This window comes from Notechis scutatus, chromosome Z (assembly GCF_049901735.1).
Source record: "Notechis scutatus isolate UNSWTSFEM ecotype Mainland chromosome Z, rNotScu1.2, whole genome shotgun sequence".
Taxonomy (NCBI): domain Eukaryota; kingdom Metazoa; phylum Chordata; class Lepidosauria; order Squamata; family Elapidae; genus Notechis; species Notechis scutatus.
Window position 1 is genome coordinate 46,770,019 of NC_142025.1, and position 24,280 is coordinate 46,794,298.

Consider the following 24,280-nt stretch of genomic DNA (forward strand, 5'->3'; position numbering starts at 1 on the left):
GCTTTTTATATTGCCTTTGTCCCAAACAATTTAGAGATTCTTTTACTTGGCTAGTACTCCATTTTTAAACTGCTAGGCAAACAATGCTCACATTTGCAACATCAGATGTACAACAAACACTTGTGACTTTGGGTAAAAATGCTAGCTGGCTGAGAAGAGGTTAGGGGTAAGATTTGATATAATTCCATTCACAATGTCAGGATTTAGTCTGTTATGTAACCTATAATTCAGATTTATAGGTCTCACAAGCTTTCTCTTTTATCAAACAACGTTTGTATGCAGACTCACTTTTTTGACATTTTTGTGATAGGTTTAGTGGCCGGCTTATCAATCCCTTGACATTTTAATACATATTAATGTCAGATCTTTAGTCTAGACTATTTATTAAGGAAATGGAATCCAAATGCCCAAATATTAAGAAAGAAAGCGTGACAAATAGAATTTGTTTAAGAATAATTTATAATTGTAACTTGGAAATATCACTATGTACTGTGTATGTTCAGTCTCCTGCATGTGTCAACTTGAAGGCAATTCTAGGGTCTTCAATTTAGTACACATAGATGGCAGATTTATTAATCTCCCTGCAATGATACTCAAGTTCCCACACAAAGACTATATAGAAACAAATATTAAATATTCATATATCTCGTTCATTCAATATTTAATTTTCTTCAATTCTGTCATGACTGATTGTTGGAGATTGCCTGGACAATTTCCTGCTGTTTTCTAGGCATAGTTTTCAGAAGTGGTTTGGCATTTCCTCCTTCACGGGGCTGGGAGAAGGTGACTGGTGACCAAAATCCAAAGGTTTGTGCCCAAGATTGGACTAAAACTTTCAGTTTCTAGCTTGATGATACCAAACTGGCTCTCACGTTCAGTATTACAATATTTAATAATATATGCTATGCAAAAGCATTTGAAAAAGTATGTATTCAATTCTTCAGGTAAGCCTTCAAATTAATGGAAAGACGCAGATTAATTTGAGAAAATATTCAAAGAACAGAAATATAGAAGTCCTAGCAGTGTTTTATGGCACCAACCACCCCTCCATTCTTTCAGTGCCAGATGTGGTTTTTTTAATCAGATGGTACATTACAAACAGTGGGAAAGTTTCTGTTTCCTTCCAAGTGAGTGCTATGAAATTACAGGGTATATGCAAGCTTGTTTCCACTTCCCCACCTAAAGGGCAGGTTGCAATGTAGTTATGGCTAGAATTAACAAAAGGTAATTTATGACATGCTACTGTATCACATTTGCCACAAAACCCCATTTGCTTTCCATGCAAAGAAAACACTAATTTCCATGAAGTAGCAGAGAACTTGCCTAGTCAGAGGCCCTAGAGAAAGTGCTTGCCAATTTGTTAAGCAGGGACTCTTACTTACATATTGTAAAAGGCCTATTTAGGTTAAGGACTTATATTTATGTTGTTATTTTTATTACTTGCCCCTTCAATACAGAGAAAGTCTGAGTAGTTTACATTTCTTTCTTTTAGTAAGAATATTAAAACACCAAAATAATCTCACAAAAAAACCCAATTCCTAATAAAAAGAAAATTATAAAGAAAATCATGGTCCCTGGGGAACAATTCTGATCAATAGTTATAGTTGTTGGAAACTGTCTGGGTCCTCCCTAATGCTATTAATTGTTGGCAGCTTTTTTGGTTTAGGATTTTCTTGCAATTTTTAAAAAATCTTTTTATAATTATTCTATTATATTCTGGTTTTTTATGCTTGTCTTGAACCATAATTTGGATTTATCTTTTTAAAATCAAAGTTGCTGAAAATTATAAATGAAGATAATTGTTGATAGAAATTTTTCTGCCACAATTCAAGGCAGCATTGTTATAAAATATAGGTTAACTAACTCTGTTTTGCTAGACTTTAAATTAAATTAAAATATAAATTATATTTATTTCTATTAATGTTCCCTGTTTATTGAAGCATTTTTGTTAATTCTTCAAAAACATTTATTGTTTAAAATGTATATACTGTATAACACGGGTGTCATCAGGTTGACATCATATGACATATTGTAATTTTTTTTCCCTTTCCGGAGCTGGGGTGGGCGTGGCCTGCACATGACGCATGAGACCTGTGGGCCGCCAGTTTGACACCCATGCTGTATAACATTTAAAAAATCCTTAAAAGTGCTTTTTGATTTTTTTAGATTTTTATGGGTGTCAAAAAGTTTATCCATTCATTAAACACATGGATATAGTTTCTCTTGTTCTGGCCCCAAACTATAAAATTTGAACTATACTGAAGACTAAGTATTTGTTTTTAATTCGTAATCCTGCATATTTTCTGTTATGTTATGGCTGGATTTGATCGTCAATTTCAGATGAGTTCTTTAAGGTGATGGTCAAGTCATGGCTATTTATCACTACTTCTCTGTGGTGAAAAATGAATTGATAACATCCTTTGCCTTTTCAATTTGAATACACATAAAGATACATTAAATGTTATGTACCGTATATACTCGAGTATAAGTCGACCCGAATATAAGCCGAGGCACCTAATTTTACACAAAAAAACTGGGAAAACTTATTGACTCGAGTATAAGCCGAGGGTGGGAAATGCAGCAGCTACTGGTAAATTTCAAAAATAAAAATAATTAATTTGGGAAAGCGATCTCACTATCATGAAAGGTTTAATTGATTCACTAACCCAAAAGAAGAAGATGATGATGACAGCGGGAGGCAGGAGTCACTCTCTTCCCCTCCCTCGGAGGCCCCCTGCGTCAGGAGTCACTACCGCCGGCGCGGCCCCAGTCCCGCCGCCTCGGGAAGGGAAAGGCAAAGCGCTTTTGCCTTTCCCTTCCCGGCTGGGGCTGTTGGGAGTCGCTGCCGCCGGAGGCCATGACTCCACACCATTTTTTTCAGAGGGAATCTGACTCGAGTATAAGCCGAGGGGATTTTTTCAGCACAAAAAATGGGCTGAAAAACTAGGCTTATACTCGAGTATATACAGTAATTAAAGTTTGTTTCATAATCTATTTTCTTTACACTTTGCATTTTTAACAAACTCCTTCTACAGCAATATCTACCTCCTTCATAAGAGCTATCTCTTTCATTCTTCTCTTTTCTTGCTCTTCTACAGTCACCTGATGGCTTCAATACACCAGAATTTTTTTTTGTCAATCATCTTTATGCCTTCATTCTCTTTTTGTTCTTCTGTACCAATCCTAGTATTTTTTCTATTCTCAATTAATCTTCCTTTTCTTCAGCTCCCACATGCAACTGTATTAATCCTTAGGGTGGAACTGTTGACTCAAGAAGTTGGGATAAACCTGAGTTCCGGTTTGTCAGGCTTTGGCGGTGGCAGGAATTCGCGATTGTGCGCGATTCCTGCTGCGCTCGCTGCTGGAGTGCCTCCAATCCAGCTGGAGTTGGAGGCTATAGCTATCCCGTAGAGATAACTGAAGATAGGAGAGATCCAGGCAGGGGTATGGGGGCATCGCAACCCCCTTCCTCAGCTGGCTTAACTCCCTTTTCCAAAGGCGGTGGAGCGGCGGTCAGCAATGGCCGCCACAAAGAACCTTTCAGCCGGACAAGTTTGTGCAGGAGGAAGTTGAGAAAGTGAAAGTTTTTGGCTGAACCAGGACAACAAGTAACATCTGAATACCCTGGATATTTAGCTCTTTAAAGGATACATTGTTTCCCAAGAAGATCGTAAAAAGCTGCGGATGAAAGTGGAAAGGGAAAGTTTTTTTTCTTCCACTCTCCTTCCCTATGGAGATAGCAGATGGAAATCGGAAATACCCGCTTTGGCAACAGAAGGTAACTAATTTTGAAATTTAAAGCCAAGGGGACATTAAAGATTTCTGAACATTGATATTTAAAAATCAAAATCTTTTTGCTATAAGTGGGAAGGGAGAGGTAAATGATTTATACTAAGATTTTGCTGGAGGAGACTTCTTTGAGTTCATAAGATCAGAGACTAAACTGCCATAAAACTTCTAAAAAATCATTTTGGATTCTGTAATTGAACTCTACCCCAGGAAGAGAAAGTATTAAAAGAAGAAAGTGCTAAATGAAACAGTTTGTGTTGATTTTGATTGCTGGATGACTTTGGGACTTTTGAAGACTAAAAACATTTGGATTGTTTAAAAAAAAAATCTCACAATGGCATTATCTGTGGAAGAATTGAAAGAGAAAACATAAAAAGAAGAAAGTGCTAAATGAAACAATTTGTTCTGATTTGGATTTGCTTTGTGACTTTGGGATTCTTGGGAACTATTTCTTGAAAGATCAAAAACATTTGGGTTTTTTTTTTTTTTTTTAAAATGGCATTATCGGTTGAAGAATTACAAATGGAATTTCAAAAGCTGAAAGAAGAAGAACAAGAAGGCAAGGGCTCTTCTGGATCTGTTTTTCACTTCTTAGAAATGGCGATTTCTACTTATCAGGAAATACAGCAACAAGAAAGCTGGGATGATGAAGAAGACGCCATCTTTAATGGACAAACAACTTTAGTTGAGGAAGAAAAGGGTAAAGGGGGAAAGAAAATGGAGAATTCAAGATTTAAAAAACAATCAAGAAAGGGAAAAATAAGGTGAAAAATCAATATAATGTCAGAAAGCAACAGAAAAGAGGAATACAACAGAGAGGGGAGACTAAGAGGGTGGAGATTGAGAGATGGGGGGGTAAAAAGGCTAGATTCGACAAGAAAGGAAGGGAAAAAGGGAAGAGAAGTTATAAAGGCTTAAAACAAGATGTTAAAAAACAGGGTTTTTTTAGAGACAAAGGGTAAAATAAAATTTAAAAAGAGATTCTGCAAAAGTACATAAGATTGTATTGTATTTGTATTTGAAATAGAGTTAGAAAATTGGAATATTTTATGTGTTAATAGAATATTGTAGAGAATGTGTAAAATGTCTAAGATTTAATAATAGAGTTTAATTAATTAATTTGTTATGGAACATTGTTTTTACTATACTATAAGCTTATTACGTTTTTTATTTTAAAATGTTACGTAGAATGTACTAAGCAGAATCAGAATGGAAATTGTGTATTATTTTAAGTGTTAAATTTGGGGGAAAGATAGAAAGGCGTCATACTTCAACCATACTTCAACCAGTGATTACAGGAAAAAATTTGTATTAAAGAGAAAAGATAAATAGATAATTGAAAAAGAACGGACAAAAGATACAAGTATAATGATTTAAATTGAGATGAAGTAAATAAAATAGAATTAAGAGAGTGAAAAGAGGGGAGAAGACATATAGAAAATATAGAATGTTAAATAAGATATGAAATAGTATACAAGGTGAGCATGAATTTGATTTATGTCTGTACAAAAAGATGTAACCCGGGGATAAGCCGCTTTCTAAAAAGAAGTTTTATGTTTTCATGTTACGTGTTTTGTTTGTTTATGTTTGTTTATTGAGAATTAAGAATGTTGGATGAGAACATATGAAATTGTAAATAAGACAGATGAAAGTATAAGTTTAATGAATAAAATTGAATAGAAATAAAGGGAAAAATAGTGAGAACTTGGAAAAAGAGTAATAAGATATGAAGTTGAATACACAAGATGCATATTAAATTGTGTTTGTATGGAAATGTGATAATTTGCAACTATGCTGTACTTAAACAAGATGTTTTATTTGTTTTGTTAAAACTTAATAAGCAGTTTTTAGAAAATATTTATTTATTTATTTATTTATTTGATTTGCCAATTGTTTACAAGATAATAAGTATAAGTGTATACATAGTTGTGAATACATGAAATGGGTACATATAAGAAAAATAAAAGAAGAATAAGAGAAACAATAGGACAGGGACGGTAGGCACATTGGTGCGCTTATGCACGCCCCTACAGACCTCTTAGGAAAGGGGTGAGGTCAATAGTAGACAGTCTAAGGTTAAAGTTTTTGGGGTTTAGGGAAGAAACTACAGAGTCGGGTAGAGTATTCCAGACATTGACCACTCTATTGCTGAAGTCGTATTTCCTGCAATCAAGTTTGGTGCGGTTAACTTTGAGTTTGTATCTATTGTGTGCTCTTGTGTTGTTATGGTTGAAGCTGAAGTATTCATTGACAGGTAGGACATTGCAATGTATGATATTATATACCATGCTTAAATCAGACCGAAGGCAGGCGTAATTCAAGGTTTTCTAGTTCTAGAATTTCAAGTCTGGTGGCATAAGGTATTCTACAACGAGTAGAGGAGTGGAGAACTCTTCTTGTGAAATATTTCTGGACTTTCTCAATTGTGCTAATATCAGATATGTAATGTGGGTTCCAGACTGATGAACTGTATTCGAGTATTGGTCTAGCAAATGTTTTGTATGCTCTGGTTAGTAGTGTGATATTACCAGAGAAAAAGCTACGTAGGATTAGGTTAACAACTCTTAATGCCTTTTTGGCTATGTAGTTGCAGTGGGCTCTAGCACTTAGATCATTAGAGGTGAGTATTCCAAGGTCCTTTACAGAGCTTGGGTCATCAACAAGATCTTGACTATTCAGCTTGTAATTTATTTTCTGATTTTTTTGCCAATATGTAAGACAGAGCATTTATTTGTTGAGATTTGAAGTTGCCATTTGTTTGACCATTCTGATACATAGTCAAGATCTTTTTGTAGGGTAGCAGTATTGTCTGTGGTATTGAACAGCTTTACATCATCAGCGAAAAGAACGCAATTGCTCTTAATATGATCACAGAGGTCATTTATGTAGAGTATGAAGAGAGTTGGTCCTAGAACACTGCCTTGGGGGACACCACTATTGACAGGTACAGAATTTGATAGGACGCTCCCAATTTTGACCATTTGTTGTCTGTTTGCCAGGAATGCTTCTATCCAGTTATTCAGTTGTCCAGAGATACCATAGGATTTTATTTTTAGGAGTAGTTTGTCGTGTACCACTGAATCAAAGGCTTTACAGAAGTCTATGTAGATTGCGTCTATTGCTTTGCCCTGGTCGAGTTGTGTCGTCCATATGTTTTTGCAGTGTAAGAGTTGCAGATTACAGGATAGTTTTTTTTTTTGAAACTAAATTGTTTATTGGAGAGTAGATTGTTTGTCTCTAAGTGGAGGATGATGGATTGGTTAATAATCGATTCCTTGACTTTACAGGTGATGCAGCATAAGGAGATTGGTCTGTAATTTTCAACTAGGCTTGGGTCTCCCTTTTGAAGATGGGGATGACTGTGGCTTGTGACCATAGGTTAGGCAAGGAGCTGGTCCTGAAAGATTTTTCAAAGATTATGCTTAGAGGTTTGGCTATGGCAGTGGATAGCTTTTTTTAAGAAGTAGGCACATATTCCATCCGGTCCAATAGATAGAGATGGTTTTAGATTGTGTAGTGCTTTTTCAACATTGTCTTCTGTAAAATCGATATGTATTAGATCATTGTTGTTATCTGTGGTACGGCTAGGAAATACTGGGCATGATCCATTGCTGTTTACAAACACTGAGCCGAAGAATGTGTTAAAGAGGTTGGCTTTAATGGTGTCGTCGTTGCAGTCTTTACCATCAGGTCCTATCAAGGGTGGGATGGACCTTGAGTCTTTTAGTTTGTTGTTTACAAAATTGTAAAAAGCACGGGTGGAATTGGTGCTTAGAAGGTTTTCCTCTTGTTTAATGTGATAATTGGTGCATTCGGTCTTTATCTGGTGGCATAAATTTTTGTATCGGCTTTTGAAATTGGCAACGTGACCAGATTTGTTTTTCCGCCAGAGTGATTTCTTTTTGGATTGAAGTTTCCTTATTGTTATGGGTAATCTGCTTTTTGTTTTGTTTTGGGAGTTGTTGTTGGTACATATAGTTTGATGACTCTTTTGACTTCAAGTAAAAATATGTTGTAATGGTCTTCAACAGTATTGCATCCAGTGAATAGAGATTGCCAATCAAGGGATGAGAGATCGTTGTCTATAAGATCATAGTTGCCTTTTTGAAGTTACAATTGGGGATTACATCATTGTGGTGATTTTGTGTGGGCGTATGTTGAGACAAAAGTCAATCATATTGTGGTCACTGCTGGAAAAGGGTTCTTTAGTTTGTATTCCGTAAATTAAATTCAAACTATTGCAGAAGATGAGATCGAGGCAGTTGTTTAGTCTAGTGTTGTTGGTTACTAGTTGTTCCAGTCCCAGATTTGTAATAGCATTGTAGAAGGTTGTGTGTATGATTTCAGTTGTACATTCATTTAGGGTCCAGTCAATATGTGGTAGATTGAAATCACCAAGAAAGATAAAAGGGTATGGGCAGGATGCAGCCCATGTTAGTAATGTATTTAGCTTGTTTACATGTTCGATGTCATAATCAGGTGCTCTGTAACATAGTAAGAATCGAATTGTGATATTTAAGGATAGTTCACAGATGATGGTCTCAGGAAGAGCAAGCTCCTGGGTAACTTGGATATTTTTTAGATGTAAGGACTTTTATACTATAGAAGATAGCAACACCACCTCCTCTACGAATTTCACAATCTGATCGGTAAACATGATAGTCCCTTACTGTGGTAATGGAGTCAGGGAGAGATGCATTGAGCCATGTTTCACAGACAAATATAATGTCGAATTTAGCCATATTTAGTAGGAGGAAAAATTCAGGTATTTTATTCACGAGGCTTCTTGCATTGAGTAGTTTGCATTTAAGGCCAGTAGTAGTTGGAATTGAGGTAGTTAGGGGCATGCATGCCTAGTCTTGGGTGATGGTGGATCGGTTGAGGTAGGGTTGTGGTTGAGGGTTAAAGCTGAGTTTTATGTTTTAAAATATGTTTTATGTTCTTACGTTTTATGTTTTTTGTTTGTGTATTGTCTATGCATCCCATTTTGAAATTGTTTTTGCACTGCAAATTTTGCAGATGCGAGTTCTATTTTATATTTGGGTCTTTCTTACTTTCACCCTTGTGATGAATTTCACAATTGTTTATAGAGTTCTAGGGAATTTGGAAAGTTTTTCCCCACTGCTTTGGTCATTTTCCATTTACACTGTTATATACTATTTAAACTTTTCAACTATAATCATAGTTGAAAAACTTGTTCTAGGTTTCAATTTTTAAATAGAATATAAGCCAATCTATATCCCATGATATCTGAATTTCACTGGTATTTTAAGTTTAAAAGATTAAAAATGCATTCAGCCCAGTTCAATTTATAGTTTTAAACAAAGTGCCAAGTAGCTGTTTTTGATGCTGCTGCTTCTTTTAAAGCATTCCTGGAAAATTAAATCCATGAAGCAAGGAAATTTCTCTGTGTGTCACTTCAACTACAGAAACCACTGATGTGAGAAACTGCCAACTTAGAAGTGTTATCAGATCATTTCTATCAGACTGAAAAACTAGACACTGTGTGCAATTTGCTGAAATTGAGTATGCATCAAATGTTATCCAAGTGGCTGCTGTTACCTTGTCGATACCCCAAAATTTCTTTATCTACAACCTGCAGATTAGAAAATAAAAGTCTCTAGAAATCGATTATATTTAAAAATCTAACCATTTCATGCTGTTCCATATCTTTGAAAAAGATTCTATGGCAAATAAACACACATATGTTCCTTCTTAGTTACACAAGGTTGACGGTTTGCCCCATATGATTAGCTGTGCAGAAACAATGTACATTGCAATGTTCAAAATATAAACTCTAATATAGGCAATAATGTGAAATATTTTAAAGAAGGAATGGAAACCATAATGTCTCATGATTTTAGACCATAATTAAGAAACTCATAGAATTATTTTTCATATATTTAATTCAGAAATGATGTGCTGAAAAGTATTTTGAGGAATGCAATAGTTTCATCTCGTTACTCCACTTACTTCCATAATTAACATTCATGTATTGAATTTTTCATTTTTTTATTTTCATCATTGAAAAAGAATATTTTCATTTTTATCAATAAGATTCCATGGAAAATAGGCTTTTGCTATATGTGAACTTAAGAATTTTATTCATACTAGATTTTAGTAACTTTACTGTTCATTCAAAGTAACAGACTAGTTTCATAACAGCAACTTGGTGGAAAGTTCTCCGTGTTTAGGATAACATGAATTTCAAGAATGTAAATTCACATCTTATAGAACCCATTTTAGATTGGCAAATTTCACTGCTTTGTCTTTTTTCACACTGTTTTAAATTTTCCTCCAAAGAGGAATAATTTTTTCCTCCTAGAAAGAACAAAGGGACAGGAGTTGGGTGGCTTATTCAAATCTGCCTAATAGGTTTTTTTATAGGAGAGAGATTTCAACAAAGAAGCTCCTGGCTACACTTCAATTACTTTGCCTATCAGGGATGGGCAACCTGGGAGAACTTTTCGACACACAGGAACACATCATATCTACTGATATGGGTAAAACACAAGTGGATAAACATAATGAAAACCATGATAGGACAATTAATTTCCATTTGTACTATTAACACAAGAGTAAAGGCTGGTTTATGTCATAAGCACTCAGCTACCATAGAAGCAGCCTTGAAGATTAATAGGAACTGGATCAGTAGTTGTGGATCTGGGCTCCTTGGACGAACAGATTTCAGGGGATCTCTGAATTTGTACTGGAAAAAAATTACAAGTTACATATTTGTTATTCTTCAATTTTAACTGTATTTAAGCATAATTGGGCTTGTAGGTTTATCAGACTTTCAAAGGGGTCCATAATACAAAACAACTAAGAAATTATGAGTTAAATAAATATGGACAGGGTTAAACAACAAATGGATAAGTATGACAGTAGACAACCAATTCAATTTTCACAGTAAAAACCCTAAAAGGAAACTAGACTGAAAATGTGCCTGCTCCAAGGGCTTCTTGTGAGCTTTGTGTAATGTAGAATCTAAATGTTGTAACTGAACCACTACTTCACACTAGTACCTACATATTTTATAGTGACTCCCATATTTAAATTATCTTTCAATCATATCCATATTCTACACTGTTTTCCTTTCTCATTCGATTGTCTAATAAAATGAGGTACCCTTTTGAAGTAGCCCGTTATCTTCCACCAAAGTTGTGTTGCTGTTGGAGGGCCATAAGCAGCTTTTCAGGCTTTATAGTGTAGCTTCCAAAAACTGGTATAAAAATGTAACTTTTATAGTGACAGAAAACAATATATGGAGACCACTCATGTTAGCACCTTTTTGTTTTTTCTTTTAATGACCACGTAATCCTTGCATTAGGGTGGAGTTGGGAGTAACTTATTTATTTTATTTATTAGGTTTGTCAATTGCTTACAAGATAATAGGTATAAGTAAAAACATAGTTATGAATAGATGGATACATATAAGAGAAAAAAAAGAAACAATAGGACAGGGATGGTAGGTACGTTGGTGCGCTTATGCAAGCCCCCTACAGACCTCTTAGGAAAGGGGTGAAGTCAATAGTAGACAGTCTAAGGTTAAAGTTTTTGGGGTTTGGGGAAGAAACCACAGAGTCAGGTTGAGTATTCTAGACATTGACCTCTCTGTTGCTGAAGTCGTATTTCCTGCAATCAAGTTTGGTGCGATTAACCTTGAGTTTGTATCTATTGTTTGCTCTTGTATTGTTATGGTTGAAGCTGAAGTATTCATTGACTGGTAGGACATTGCAATGTATGATTTTATATACTATACTTAGATTGGACCGAAGGCGGCGTAGTTCTAGGTTTTCTAGGTCTAGAATTTCAAGTCTGCTGGCATAAGGTATTCTGCAACGAGTAGAGGAGTGGAGAACTCTTCTTGTGAAATATTTCTGGACTTTCTCAACTGTGTTGAATTGAATGGAGCCAAGTGTTTATTGGCTAGATGCCCTTCCTGACACCTATGCGGAGTTTGAGCAGATATTTTGCACTCAGACAAAGAACTATCAGCCTCCTGATTATGAGGTGAGAGATCCACCTCTAGGCCACCATGCTGCTTTACTTATATTTAATTTAAAATATATACAGGAAGGAAAACTTGATTAAGCAAAATGTACTGTTGCTGTTTCCTTCCTTCCTTGTGTCTGAGAAATGTTAAATTCTGTGTCATTATATAGTTCTTCAGCAACAATTTTGTTTGCTATACTTATGTGCAAAATAATTAAAATTGCTTCTTTCTTTCTTAAAGAAAATTTAAAAGCAATGGGGCCACACCAATACTTGAGAACTTGGGAAAAGTTATCACTTCCAAACCTCATTGTTTTGAAGCCAAGGTCCTGTATATCCTAGAATTAGCGGAACTGGAATTGTGCAATAACAGTCACTCAAATATGAGTTGTTTATAAGTTGACTAATAATTTATCAGTATAAACTTTGTTCAGAATTGTTTTCAGGTTATTTTACTTGAGCCTCTGCATACTTTCACACTGAAAGAAAGTATACTTCCAAAAGGCAAGCATTTTATATACTGAGTCCAGATTCTAATACAAGCATTATTGATTATCTTCCATAGGACACATACAATTTCAATTAATTGTATAGTTGGAGAAATTACAGTATGAATCAAATATCATAGAGGTTCAGTTTGAGTTCAATGGCCTTCTGCATCACATCTTTATTAACTTCCAAATGTTAACATCTGCAAGTTGTTTTTAATCTTTACCTAGCAAGCAAGATCACAACTCATATGTCAATTTTCAACTGTGTTACTACAGAAACTTCTGGGTGTACAGAATTTCTGTACAGAATGCAGAAACAACACATTCAGCACATTGGTGTGGTGAATGAAATGGAAGATGAAAACATCTCAAAATCTCTTCCATATCTATCAGCCATCCAAACTGACAGTATTATTTAAGAGCTATTTTATAAGGATGAGAAGGATATTGATTGAAATAATGGCAAACACTACTTAATATGTTAGTGCTCATCTTGTAATACATGAAAATTCTGCATCTAATTCCTCCTGGTATTATGCAACCTTTTATTTTATTTCTTATTTTAATCAAAAGATATTTGCCATGGGAGTCTGTTTCAGTGTTTTCTCATAAATCAATTGATTTCAGTGAATCCCCCTAGTTTAGACTTTTATTTGAACAGGATATTATATAAAGATCTGAGATAGCAGTTTTAGATAGAAATAGACAAAGTGGAATAGATTGAAAGGAAGACAAGGGACAAAATTTACAGGCTAAAAGCACCTTATGAGAAATTCAAAATTTAGTATAGAACAACTGTACATAGGAAAGATCATAAAGTCACAGAGATTCATGTTGAAACTAAAGCTGAGATGTAGTAGCCTTAAATTATAGAACAACAATTTTTATCTGCATATCTGCAGAAACATTTTGAAGGTATAGGTAATATCAGACTTTTGGGGAGCTACAATAGGTCATTCTACAATGATACCTTTTTCAAAAATATAATTTTATTCAAAACTTAAAAAAGACTAAAATTAATACAAATTAATTGTATTAATCTTATTATGTATAAAAAGGAATAAGAAATAAAAAAGAAATAAAAGAGAAGGCTAAAGTACAAAAAGAATGAAAAAAGGGGTGGGGGAAAGAAAACAAGTAAAAGAAAAGTAGAAATGAAAGAAACAAGATATAAAGAAGCGGCTTCTGAACTGCTTTACAGAAGTTATAAGTACAATTATAAATTTACCCCTTTGCCCGAAGTTACATTATGAATTTCTTCTTACAAATTTATCCTAAGTGTCAAAAACCTTAGCTCCTAAGTTCATTTTTTTCATGTTTATCCTACAATAATTAGTAAATCTTTGATATGATATAAACTATTATTTGTTTCGTCAGAACAATGACTGACTGGATTGGAATATGAATACTCGTCAATATGTACTTATTTAAATAATTTGAATTAACATTGTTTTAAAAGAATTATGATTTTAAAACCTTGTTTTGTAAGATAATCGTTCTCAGTACTTCATAGATATAATCAGATATATCAGAGTACTATCAACACAGTATGGTTGTAATTATGAGAAGTTCCCAGTTGGAACTGAATTAAACAATTAGGTTTTATTGCATAATTCATGTAGGAATAGATATATAACAGAGGCTTCATATGACATTATTTATAGTTTGCACTGGACAATGTTGCTAAATTTTAGCATTTATAATTTTTTTCCTTTATACAAAAAATAAAAATAAAATCCTAATAATGCTACTGTCACAAGGGCTTTTTCCAACCCAGTCATTGAAAGAGTTTTAATTTCCAACAAAATCTAATGGGGCAAATGAATGCCACATATGAGGTTATGCAGGAAGAAGTTCAGATGAGGTGGTCTGCATTCTCCCTTCACTTCATCTGGCACTTGTGAGAGCTTTTTGGCAGGTACTGGTATGTATCAAAGCATCTTTTGGCTATTGCCAAAGTGTCTATAAAGGCCATTGCGGGGAGTGGGTGGCTTCAAAAAATAACTTCAAGTCTATGTTTTGCCTGGTCTTTTATCAAAGTGGAACATCAGCTTCAAAAATTGAAGTTTAATTCACACAGAGTTTTCTGGCTGAAGGCCCTCAATAGTCTAGGACAAAAATAGGTATAAAAATAAAATAGATGCCTCTATTGACTTGTATTACTGGAATATTCTTTTTGTTCCTGTCTTTCAAATAAAACCAGTAGAGAGAAGCAGCCCTTTTCCCCCCACACTATCTCATTGATAGGCTTTTGGAACATATTATTATCCCAGAATACATTGGAATACAGAAGATAAAGATGCAAAAGAAATCCATCAGAGAAGCCTTTTCATGAAAAGTTTTTTCACATCTGTCTTAGCAGATCCTATCACTATAGAAATGGACACTCATGGAATACAGTGCTGCCAATTTGAAACAGAACAAAACCTATAAAGTATGTTTATTTGAAGAAGTTATGCACCAAAAAAAATCCATGTGTCAATAAGATGATATTTTATGCACCGTGTTTCTCCAACAATACGGGCCCCCCAATAGGAAGACCCAGCATGTTTTCTAGGCATAAAATTAAGCCCCTCCCCCCAAATTCAGACCTAGTTTAAAACATGTGAAATTGGGGGGGGGGGAAGGTGGGGGCAACTTGCCATTAGGAGTGCCCCACGGGCAGCTACGCCTCACCATCAGCCGCTCCTAACACCATGGTGGGGCACGGAAGGCTCCCTTACCCCTCCCTTACCCGGGTCAGCAGGTGGGCAGCATCGGCGTGGATGTCCGGCAGTGTTTCAGATGCTTCTCAGGCCTCTGTAGCTTCCACGGTTCCCACCGGTGCTGGCACCTCTCTCGCCAGCGCCATCTCCAACAACAGCGTCTGAGTTGCTCCCGCTTTCCCCCCATACCCGTAACAACAGGAAAAAAAAACATTTTGAGGTACCTGGGAGTGCCGCGCGCTGCGTTTTGGTTTAATCCCGAGCGGCTGGGTGGGCGTGAGAAGAGCCGAGCGAGCGACTCTGCTGCTGCTACCCTTGGTGCTCCAGCCTCGGGCTCTGCAAGTTTGCAAAAGTCCCGGTGCGCAGCCTGTTCCTGCATTCCAAGCGCCCAGGCTGAGCTGCAGCTGTCCCTCTCTTGCCAGTGCCGTCTCCAATAACAGCGGCAGCAGTGGCGGAAGTTGTGGTAACCGTGGAAGTTACAGAGGCGGCTCCCCCATCCGAGAAGCAGCTAAAACACTTCCACGGTTCCCGTGGAAAATAAACTCTTTCATTTCTGCATTTACTACTGCCCCTCAGTATGGATCTTAAAACTAAAAAAACTTTGGTGCTTATTTCTCCCCGAAGTCAATATCTGAAATTTTATTAGAAGTTTTAGGCCTTTAGTAGTTTTACAGTTTCTGGAATTAGTATAGGAATCCCATATGATATATCCACCTAGAACAATTAATTACATCAATAATGACAGTACACACTGATTTTCGTCAGACATGGGAGTCAAATAACCTTGGCAAAATAAGAATTGACAAGGATATACTAATTGCCCAAATGAGCCAGCAATTAGTGTTGGCTCTTTCTCCTCTCTTTCCTTTTTCATTAATTGAGGGTCAAAATATTTTTTATAGTCAGTAAAAAATTATAATGAACAGGGAAATACAGATGATGAAAAGAACTAAGCTGTATTGTTAATCTAGTTTTTTAAATGTTCAGAATTGGGCAACTTCAAGCTATATAAATCTTATTCTAGTAACAATCCCATTGAATAGTGAGAATTTGGCAAAGAATGAGATAATAAAAATAGGGTAAAGCTATACTCATTATTGATGTGTCAGCTCTTCAAAGTAGTCCAAATCAGGAAACTAAATCCAAGAACATTAGCACTAATTTCATTGTACAGTACAGTAACAGAATCCTCTAAGTCCAAAAGTGCTTGCCTCGTCTCCTGCCTTGACATATCAGAGAATTAGGGAGGATCAATTCTGAGATACTTTCTCCACTCTATTCCTGCTTTGGATTCAGATTTAATTTATGAGACCATCATCTCAGTCATCTATGAAGTAATGTGAATTTTTCAAGCACATTCTTCCCCAGGTTTGTGCTGCAATTGTACAGAGCTGCCCTGCAATCCTTGGAAAACATGTAACTGCTTCAAAGCACTGCAGAAAAAGACAAGGGAAATGCCTTCGTGCAAGCCAAAGCATTGTGTTTCCTTTGGAGCCCTACTAATAAAAAAAATACCTTCTCTTTCCAAAGACATATTTGAGTATTCAGGCAAAGAAAAAAACACATTCAAAATGATTAGATTGTGTGTGTGTGAGAGAGAAAAGGATGTTTGTATAAAAAATAGACTGAATCTGAATGAACTCTTACATTTCCTTAAAATATGAAAAAAATCTACTTGCTTTGAAATACCAGATTGTTGTCAGATTATTCAAAGTGAACTCTAAGGAAGCCACTTACCCCCAGTTGCAACAGTAATTTCACGTAGGAAATGGCCATAAAATGGAAAATCGAAGGACAGATTCACTCTCTGCAAGGAACAACACCAGAAGATAAAATTAATAAAGGAAATTAGAGAAAAGAATCAGTCACTTCAGAACACGATCCAGCTCTCCACAGCTGCTTCCACCTTAAAGCTTTTTTACATTAATCTTCCTCATTTGGGTTTTTTTTTTTAGTATTAAAACTGACTAAAACAATTTAGCAACATATAAAGCATCTTTTTTAAAATCCCATAATTCTCAAGCAGAATGGACATACTTTGTGGGATTATTGAAGTTCTCATCTAAGCTACTAGAAGCACACCAGATCTGGAAGCTTCATAAAAAGAAAGAAATTTAAAAGTGTTAAGTGAAAACTGAGTCTGTCACGTAGGTACATTTGATGTTATCCCTACAAAATAGATAGGCCAGGATTGAATTTGTAGTTCTCTATTTGCTTATATTTCCCTGAACTAATTTTATTTTAGTCAATTTATATTCTGTCTTTCTTCTAGATCTTTTATATATATATACTGTTCCCAAACTTTTTCAGTTCACCGCCCCCTTGGTGCTACAAACTCATCCTCGGTGCCCCCCACAGGGGTGGGATTCAAATTTCTGTGGGTGTGGCCTAATTTGAGGGTGTGGCTTGGTCATGTGACTGGGTGGGCGTGGCTTCCTGGTCACGCGACTGGCTGGCGTGGCTTGCTGAGCATGGCTTCCTGGTCACATGACTGGGTGGCTTGCTGGGCATGTGACTGGGTGGGCATGGCCAGGTGACTAGCAAACAAGTGATCCTCACTTAATGGCCGGTTGTTTAGCAGTGTTCTCATTTATGACTGGCCTCCCCAGAGCTACTTGACCTGTTTTTGGAGTTTTGACAGCCTTGCACACACATACACACACACTCCATTCTAACACTGCTGGAGCAGGTCATTGGATTAGAATCGGCAAAGCATCTCTGATTAGATTCTAGTAGTGAATAGAATCTAATTAGAGATACTTTGCTGATTCTTGATTTGTTTTATTTGTATCTCTTTATTTTATGTTGCTGAATTGCATTGACATGTGTGTCCCTTCTTGTGCACAACCCAGAAGCTTTTGGGATTCTTTGCAGCAAAAATTACCGACCTCTGGCTTTGCTCTACTTTTCAAACATGCCGCCACTGCTGCGTTCTAGGTGCTGGCCCCGCAGGTCCACCCCATTGAGCCCACTGCACTGGAGGGACCTACCCAAGCAAGTCAAGTCAATGAGGTGAGCCTGAGAGAGGGAAAGAGAGAGAAAGGAGAGAGAGAGAGAGAAAGAGAGAAGGAAGAAAAGAAAGAGAAAGGGAAAGAAAGAAAAAGGGGCAAAGAATGAGGGTGGATGGAAGGAAGGGACAGAAAGAAAAAGAAATAAAGAAGGAGGGAGGGAGGGAGGAGAAAGATAATGAGATATCTATTCTTGTCCAATCACCTGCTCCAGCAGGGTTAGAAGGGAGAGTGTGCGTGTGTTCTTGTAATTTACCAGTACATTTTGGTTTTGCCTTCTTCAGAATTGGCACTGTAATACATTGGGGAAAAGTAATTTTTATGGTGGAAATCTGGTCCAATGGATCCTGTTTAAAGCCTCAACAAAATGTGAGAGCTTCCTGATAGTCTTGACCATGTTTCGTCCACAAAACCTTTCATAGAAGCCAAAGATGTTGCAATGTGTTGGCAAAGATGTTTCAATGTGGAAAAGGGCCTCAGTCTAAACTAGGCCTCATTTCAATCTGATGCATCAGGTCTCTCTCTCTCTCTCTCTCCCTCTCCTCCTCCCTCCCTTTCCCTTTCCCTCTCCCTCCCTCCTGGACTGGCTTTGCTCTACTTTCCCAATGTGCCTGAGGGGCTGGCGCTTCGAACATGGATGGATGGATGGATAGAGAGAGAGAGAGAGAGAGAAAGACAGGTAGGTAGGTAGATAGATTGGTAGATAGATAGGTAGATAGGCAGGCAGGCAGACTTTTTGGATGAATGTATGGATAGGTAGGTAGATTGGTAGATAGGTAGGTAGATAGATCTATAGGTAGGTAGGTAGACAGGTAGACAGAAAGACAGGTAGGCAGGCATGTAGGTAGGTAGGCAGGAAGGCAGGCATGTAGGTAGGTAGGCAGGAAGGCAGGCATGCAGATAGACCCTTGTATGGATAGATGGATAGATGGACAGATAGATCTATATTGGTAGGTAGGTAGGAAGACAGAAAGACAGGCAGGCAGGCAGGTAGGTAGGCAGGAAGGCAGGCAGACAGGCAGACCTTTTGCATGTATGTATGTTTGTATGTATGTATGTATGTATGTATGTATGTATGTATGTATGTACGGACAGACAGACAGACAGAGAGACAGACAGACAGACAGAAAGAATGCTACAGCGGCGGCACTTTGGGAAAGTAGAGCAAAGCCAGAGTGGGAACTGAAGTCTACACAAGTTGCCAAGGTTGAGAAACACGGGCTAAATATATCAACCGAGCCATTCTGGTTTAGAGTTTAGCATGCTATTTGATTCCGGATTAGCCATGGCTAAGATCTTCCTGCTCCTTAATGCAGCTTCCCCTCTGACCCTTCTCCAACCCCCTGCCCCAGTTCTTTCTTTGGCATCCAATTTTGCAATGCCAACCTCTCCAGGGCAGCGATGCGGCCGACTTCACCCCCTTTGCTTCAACCCAAGGTCCACTTCCATCGGGCCAAGCAAGGGGAGGTGCTCTGCACATGCTCAGAGACTCCCAACTTCAGGGAAGCGTTCTGCCCATCTTTACGCTCCACCCGGGAGGAGGAAGGCATGCGGAAGTAGCCCAGACTGGTGGAGGTGGAGGGAACGATCACTTGGAAACTAAGCAAGCAAACAAGCAAGTGGCTGGCTGGAGAGGCAGAGGCCAGGTGGGCGCTGTGCGCTCCCTTGTTCTCCTCCAGGGAAGGGGCCCTAACGCCGGACCACTCACCCTTCCACTGCGTGCCTTGGGAGGGTTTTGCTTTCGGGCCTTCTGACACGCCTCTGCTGCCACTTCCACTGGAGAGGACAGCCTACAAGCTAAGGTGCCCCCTTTCCACCACCTCCCACCTCTCCCCCCCACCAGGCTTGGCAAGGCTCACCGCATGTGGGTTCCACATTTGAGGCACCGGCTACGGAGCGATGAAACAGTCAATGGGCTGCGTAGCCGGCACTCAGTGAACCTGCGGGCCGGCACCTCAAACGCCCCTGCTGCCTCTTAGTGCCCCCTGCCAGCCCACTTGCCTCTTAGCGCCCCCCTAAGACATCCCACCCCCAGTACCGCTCACTTTGGGAACCACTGCTCTAGAAGTTCAGAGCAATTTACTTGAAAATCGTTTTTCTTCGACAACAACCTTATGTCATAAATTTGATTAAGACAGTATTATTAAAGCCACACAGCGAGTTTCCATAGGTAAGAATGGAATTGAATCAGATCTACTCCCATGATTTAGCTATGTGAATCCAGCCAATGCAGTCCATATTATATTGCCTGCATCCACATACTTAGATGAATCATCAACTCATTTCCTTGGATTTGGCTAACAGCAATGTATGAACACAGCCATTGTATTTATAGAATTAATTTATGTTTTATGCTATATAGGCCAGTCATATTGTAACAGTCAATGTATTATTGTTAGCTATGAAGGATATATGAAATCAAATAAATTTCACTAGGAAGAGATAGTTCTGTCCTGAACATCACTGATAGCTCTGCAGAATTGTGCAAAGGAGAAACAAATCTGTTTTACCATTTAAGATGGGACAGCTAATAGGAAAAACATCTCTTCACAATTCTACAACTTATCACCATCAGTGCCCTGTTAAAGGTCAAAGTCTTGTTAGCCACATACGCCACAGGATGAATTTCTTACGGTACTATGTAAGCACTTTGGCTGCACGGAGCTTTGGATTGGATTCTGGAAAAATGTTCTGCTATCCAGTCACTGATCTTAAGCTCTTTAAAACGGTCACTTTACATGTGTGCATAATCTTCATTTAAAGTTATACCCATTCACTTTTGAAAAATTATCTAGATAAAATATTTAACCAGCTATCAAATGTACTTTGTACTCTAATCTTTAAGGTTATATTTTCTTTCTTCATAGTAAATCAGAAATCTTTATAAACATATGTTAACAATCAAGAGCATTAACTCTATTTTATAAATATATCACCCCAAACAAAAATGCAAGATTTTACATAAAATATTTTCTGATGTGGTATTAATAACATTTGTATATATCAGTGCTTCAAGGCAAGCTAGATCATAAAATAGAATCTACAAAAACTAGTGGATAAAGGCTTTAATGGAAATTCATTCAGCGAAAGATGGGACATTTATGTCATCATTTAAAATATATGATGAGTTTTAGAGATGTATTTTGAAGCCAACAATTCTTGGATTGTACACTATACTTTTGGGCTTACTGAACAAACAAAAGCTTCTTATGGAACTTATATATAATATAATATAATATAATAAATATAATATAATATAATATAATAAATATAATATAATAATATAATATAATATAATATAATATATATATATATATATATATATATATATATATATATATATATATATATATATATATATATATATATATATATATATATATATATATATATATAATTCAGCTTTGTTTGGGTAGATATTAGAAGATATTAGAAACACCAATCAAGCAGAACACAGCAAACTCCAAGACCAATAAACACAGACCAAGACTCCCAACCAATCAGGATGAAGAAAAACCATTCTGGCACAGCATAGGCTAGCACCAACTTTAAAACAGAAAGCGGCTGTGAAAGTCTGACTCACAGACAAACACTATACAGAAGCCTGATGATGGCAGATGAGATTCTGCCAAACGTTGCTACAACTTTAAAAGCACAACTATAATGACGTGGGAAAATACCTGAACAAAGCTGAATACCATACATATAAATACCCGAAAACTTAAGAAAACAAATATATACATATATGTTTTCTTAAGTTTTCATGGAGATTAGACATGGCATTCAGCTTTGTTTAAGTTTCACGTCATAGTTGTGTGCTTAAAAGTTGTAGCGATTCTGCTGAAACGTCGCTACAACTTTAAAAGCACAACTACTATGACGTGGGGAAATACCCGAACAAAGCTGAATGCCATACATATACATATATACATACATATACATATATATATGTAGGTCTAGGTGTGTTCAGGTCTTTTCCCGTGTAAGATTAAGAGTATCTTGGTGATGTTTCGGCAAGGTCCCACTCGCCATCCTCAGGCTGGTGCTTTCGGCTTCGTGCCAGTGCAAGCAGTGGCAAATACCATGCAACAATAGCCCAACCACATACATTGGACAAACCAACAGGAGAATAAATGCACACATCGCAGAACACAAAAATGCAGTCAGAAAAGAAGAAAATACTTCCTCCCTCTTCCAGCACCTTAAAGCCACAGGATATGAAATTAATTTCGAAGGAACCAAATTAATATCCAACACTGAACACTCCAGCAAGAGAATAATCAGGGAAGCCATCGAAATAGAGAAACACCCCCATAACATGAATAAACAGGACGATATCTCCCGCTTACCAGACATCTGGAAACTAGCCCTCACCAACAAACAAGCCCCAGCCATGAAAACCAACACCAGACCCAAAAGAACACGGGACACCACCGCCAATCCCCCTCATCAGACCCAGGCCCAAACCCATTCTATAAACGAAGGACAACCACCGTCCAGAAACCAGACCACGCTGCTTCACCAGCTGTCACACCCCAACCCCAAAACCAAACAAGCTGACACATGCCAAGAACACAGACCCAGACCCCAAACTCAAAGCCAGACCAAAACCCAGAATGCACAACCATCCACTCAGGATATCATATCAGAAAACTCAGGAAACTCAGGAAATTACACCACAAGAACTCAAGAAGTTGCAACACAGCCAATGACCCAGGAAATCACAGCACGAGACCAAAGATACCACAGCAATAAAACTCACAAGGTCATCACACAATCCATTACCCAAGTCGTTACAACACAGGAGGCTAATGGAAAAGAGATCAAAACACAAACGACCCAGGAGATTACAACGCAGGACCCAGGATACCACAACAAAAGAACTTGCAAGGCCATCACACAACCCATTACCCAAGCTGTTAAAACACGGGAGGCAAAGGGAAAAAAGATCACTACAAAACAAATGACCCAGGAGATTACAGCACAAGATCCAGGATATCTCCACAACAAAACTTACAAGGCCATCCACAGCCCATTATACCAACATCAACTCCATCAACCAATCAAGAGGCAGCAACGCAGCCAACCAGCCCAGCACACCAGTGCCCTCCCACCAGTATTTATAGAGAGACGGCAGCTCCAATCACACACTGCTTGCACTGGCACGAAGCCAAAAGCACCAGCCTGAGGATGGCAAGTGGGACCTCACCGAAACATCGCCAAGATAGTCTTAATCTTACACGGGAAAAGACCTGAACACACCTAGACCTACATACCTATACCCGTGAAAATCCACACACACACACACATATATATATAGTCTTAAGTTTTCGCGGGTACTTACATGTATGGTATTCAGCTTTGTTCAGGTATTTTCCCACATCATTATAGTTGTGCTTTTAAAGTTGTAGCAACGTTTCGGCAGAATCTCATCTGCCATTATCAGGCTTGTGTATTGTGTTCGTCTGTGAGTCAGGCTTTCACAGCCGTTTCTGTTTTAAATTTGATGCTAGCCTATGCTGTGCCAGAATGTTTTTTTCTTCATCCTGATTGGCTGGGAGTCTTGGTCTGTGTATATTGGTCTTGGAGTTTGCTGTGTTCTGCTTGATTGGTGTTTTTAATATCTTCTGTCTGTGTTGTAGCATTTTTTTTGTCTTGATTGGCTGGCAACATTGTGTTTCCTATATTGGAGGGTTTTAGTGCGGCTTGGCTTCGAGTAATCGGATGGCTATCATTTATTAGGAAACTAGGTTTCATCTGGGTGCCTGGTTGGAGTGTGTTTGAGCTGGAGGTATTGGGAGGAGGGCTGTTTGTGCCCAGGTGTTTGCTTGGTTTGTGGTGTGATTTTTTTGTTTGTGAGTGCAGGCTTCCAGATAATTGACAGTCTGGTGGAGTCATCTCTATTATTCATGCTTTCAGGTCTTTTTTCAATCTCTATGGCTTCTCTGATAATTCTGTAGCTGGGGTTTTCTATAGTGGTTAGGGTTTTGGTGCCATTGAAGTCGATGCTATGACCTGTGGCTTTCATGTGTTGGACTAGTGAGGAAGTGTGTTCCAGCTTTTTTACTGCATTTTTGTGTTCATCTAGGTGGGTACTTATTCTTCTATTGGTCTGTCCAATGTATGTGGCAGGGCATGATGCGCAGGGGACTTGATATATGCCTTGGTTTTCCAGGTCAATTTTATCCTTGGGGTTTCTTAGGATGGCTGCTATTTTTCTGTTTCTTTTGAAGGCAGTCTTGATGTGATGCCTGTGTAGTATCTTACTGATTTTGTCTCTTATGTAGGGCAG

At 37.7% G+C, this 24,280-nt stretch overlaps 1 protein-coding gene across 7 annotated transcripts in view; it reads right to left on the reverse strand.

Annotated features, from left to right (window-relative positions):
* PLXDC2 (plexin domain containing 2) overlaps positions 1 to 24,280 on the reverse strand; it is a 351,404-nt gene that overhangs the window by 92,280 nt on the left and 234,844 nt on the right. For all 7 annotated transcript variants that reach the window (XM_087947512.1, XM_087947513.1, XM_087947511.1 and 4 more), the window contains one exon: positions 16,718 to 16,787. In XM_087947512.1, the coding sequence (XP_087803638.1) occupies positions 16,718 to 16,787 (70 nt within the window). The remainder of the gene's footprint in view (positions 1 to 16,717; positions 16,788 to 24,280) is intronic.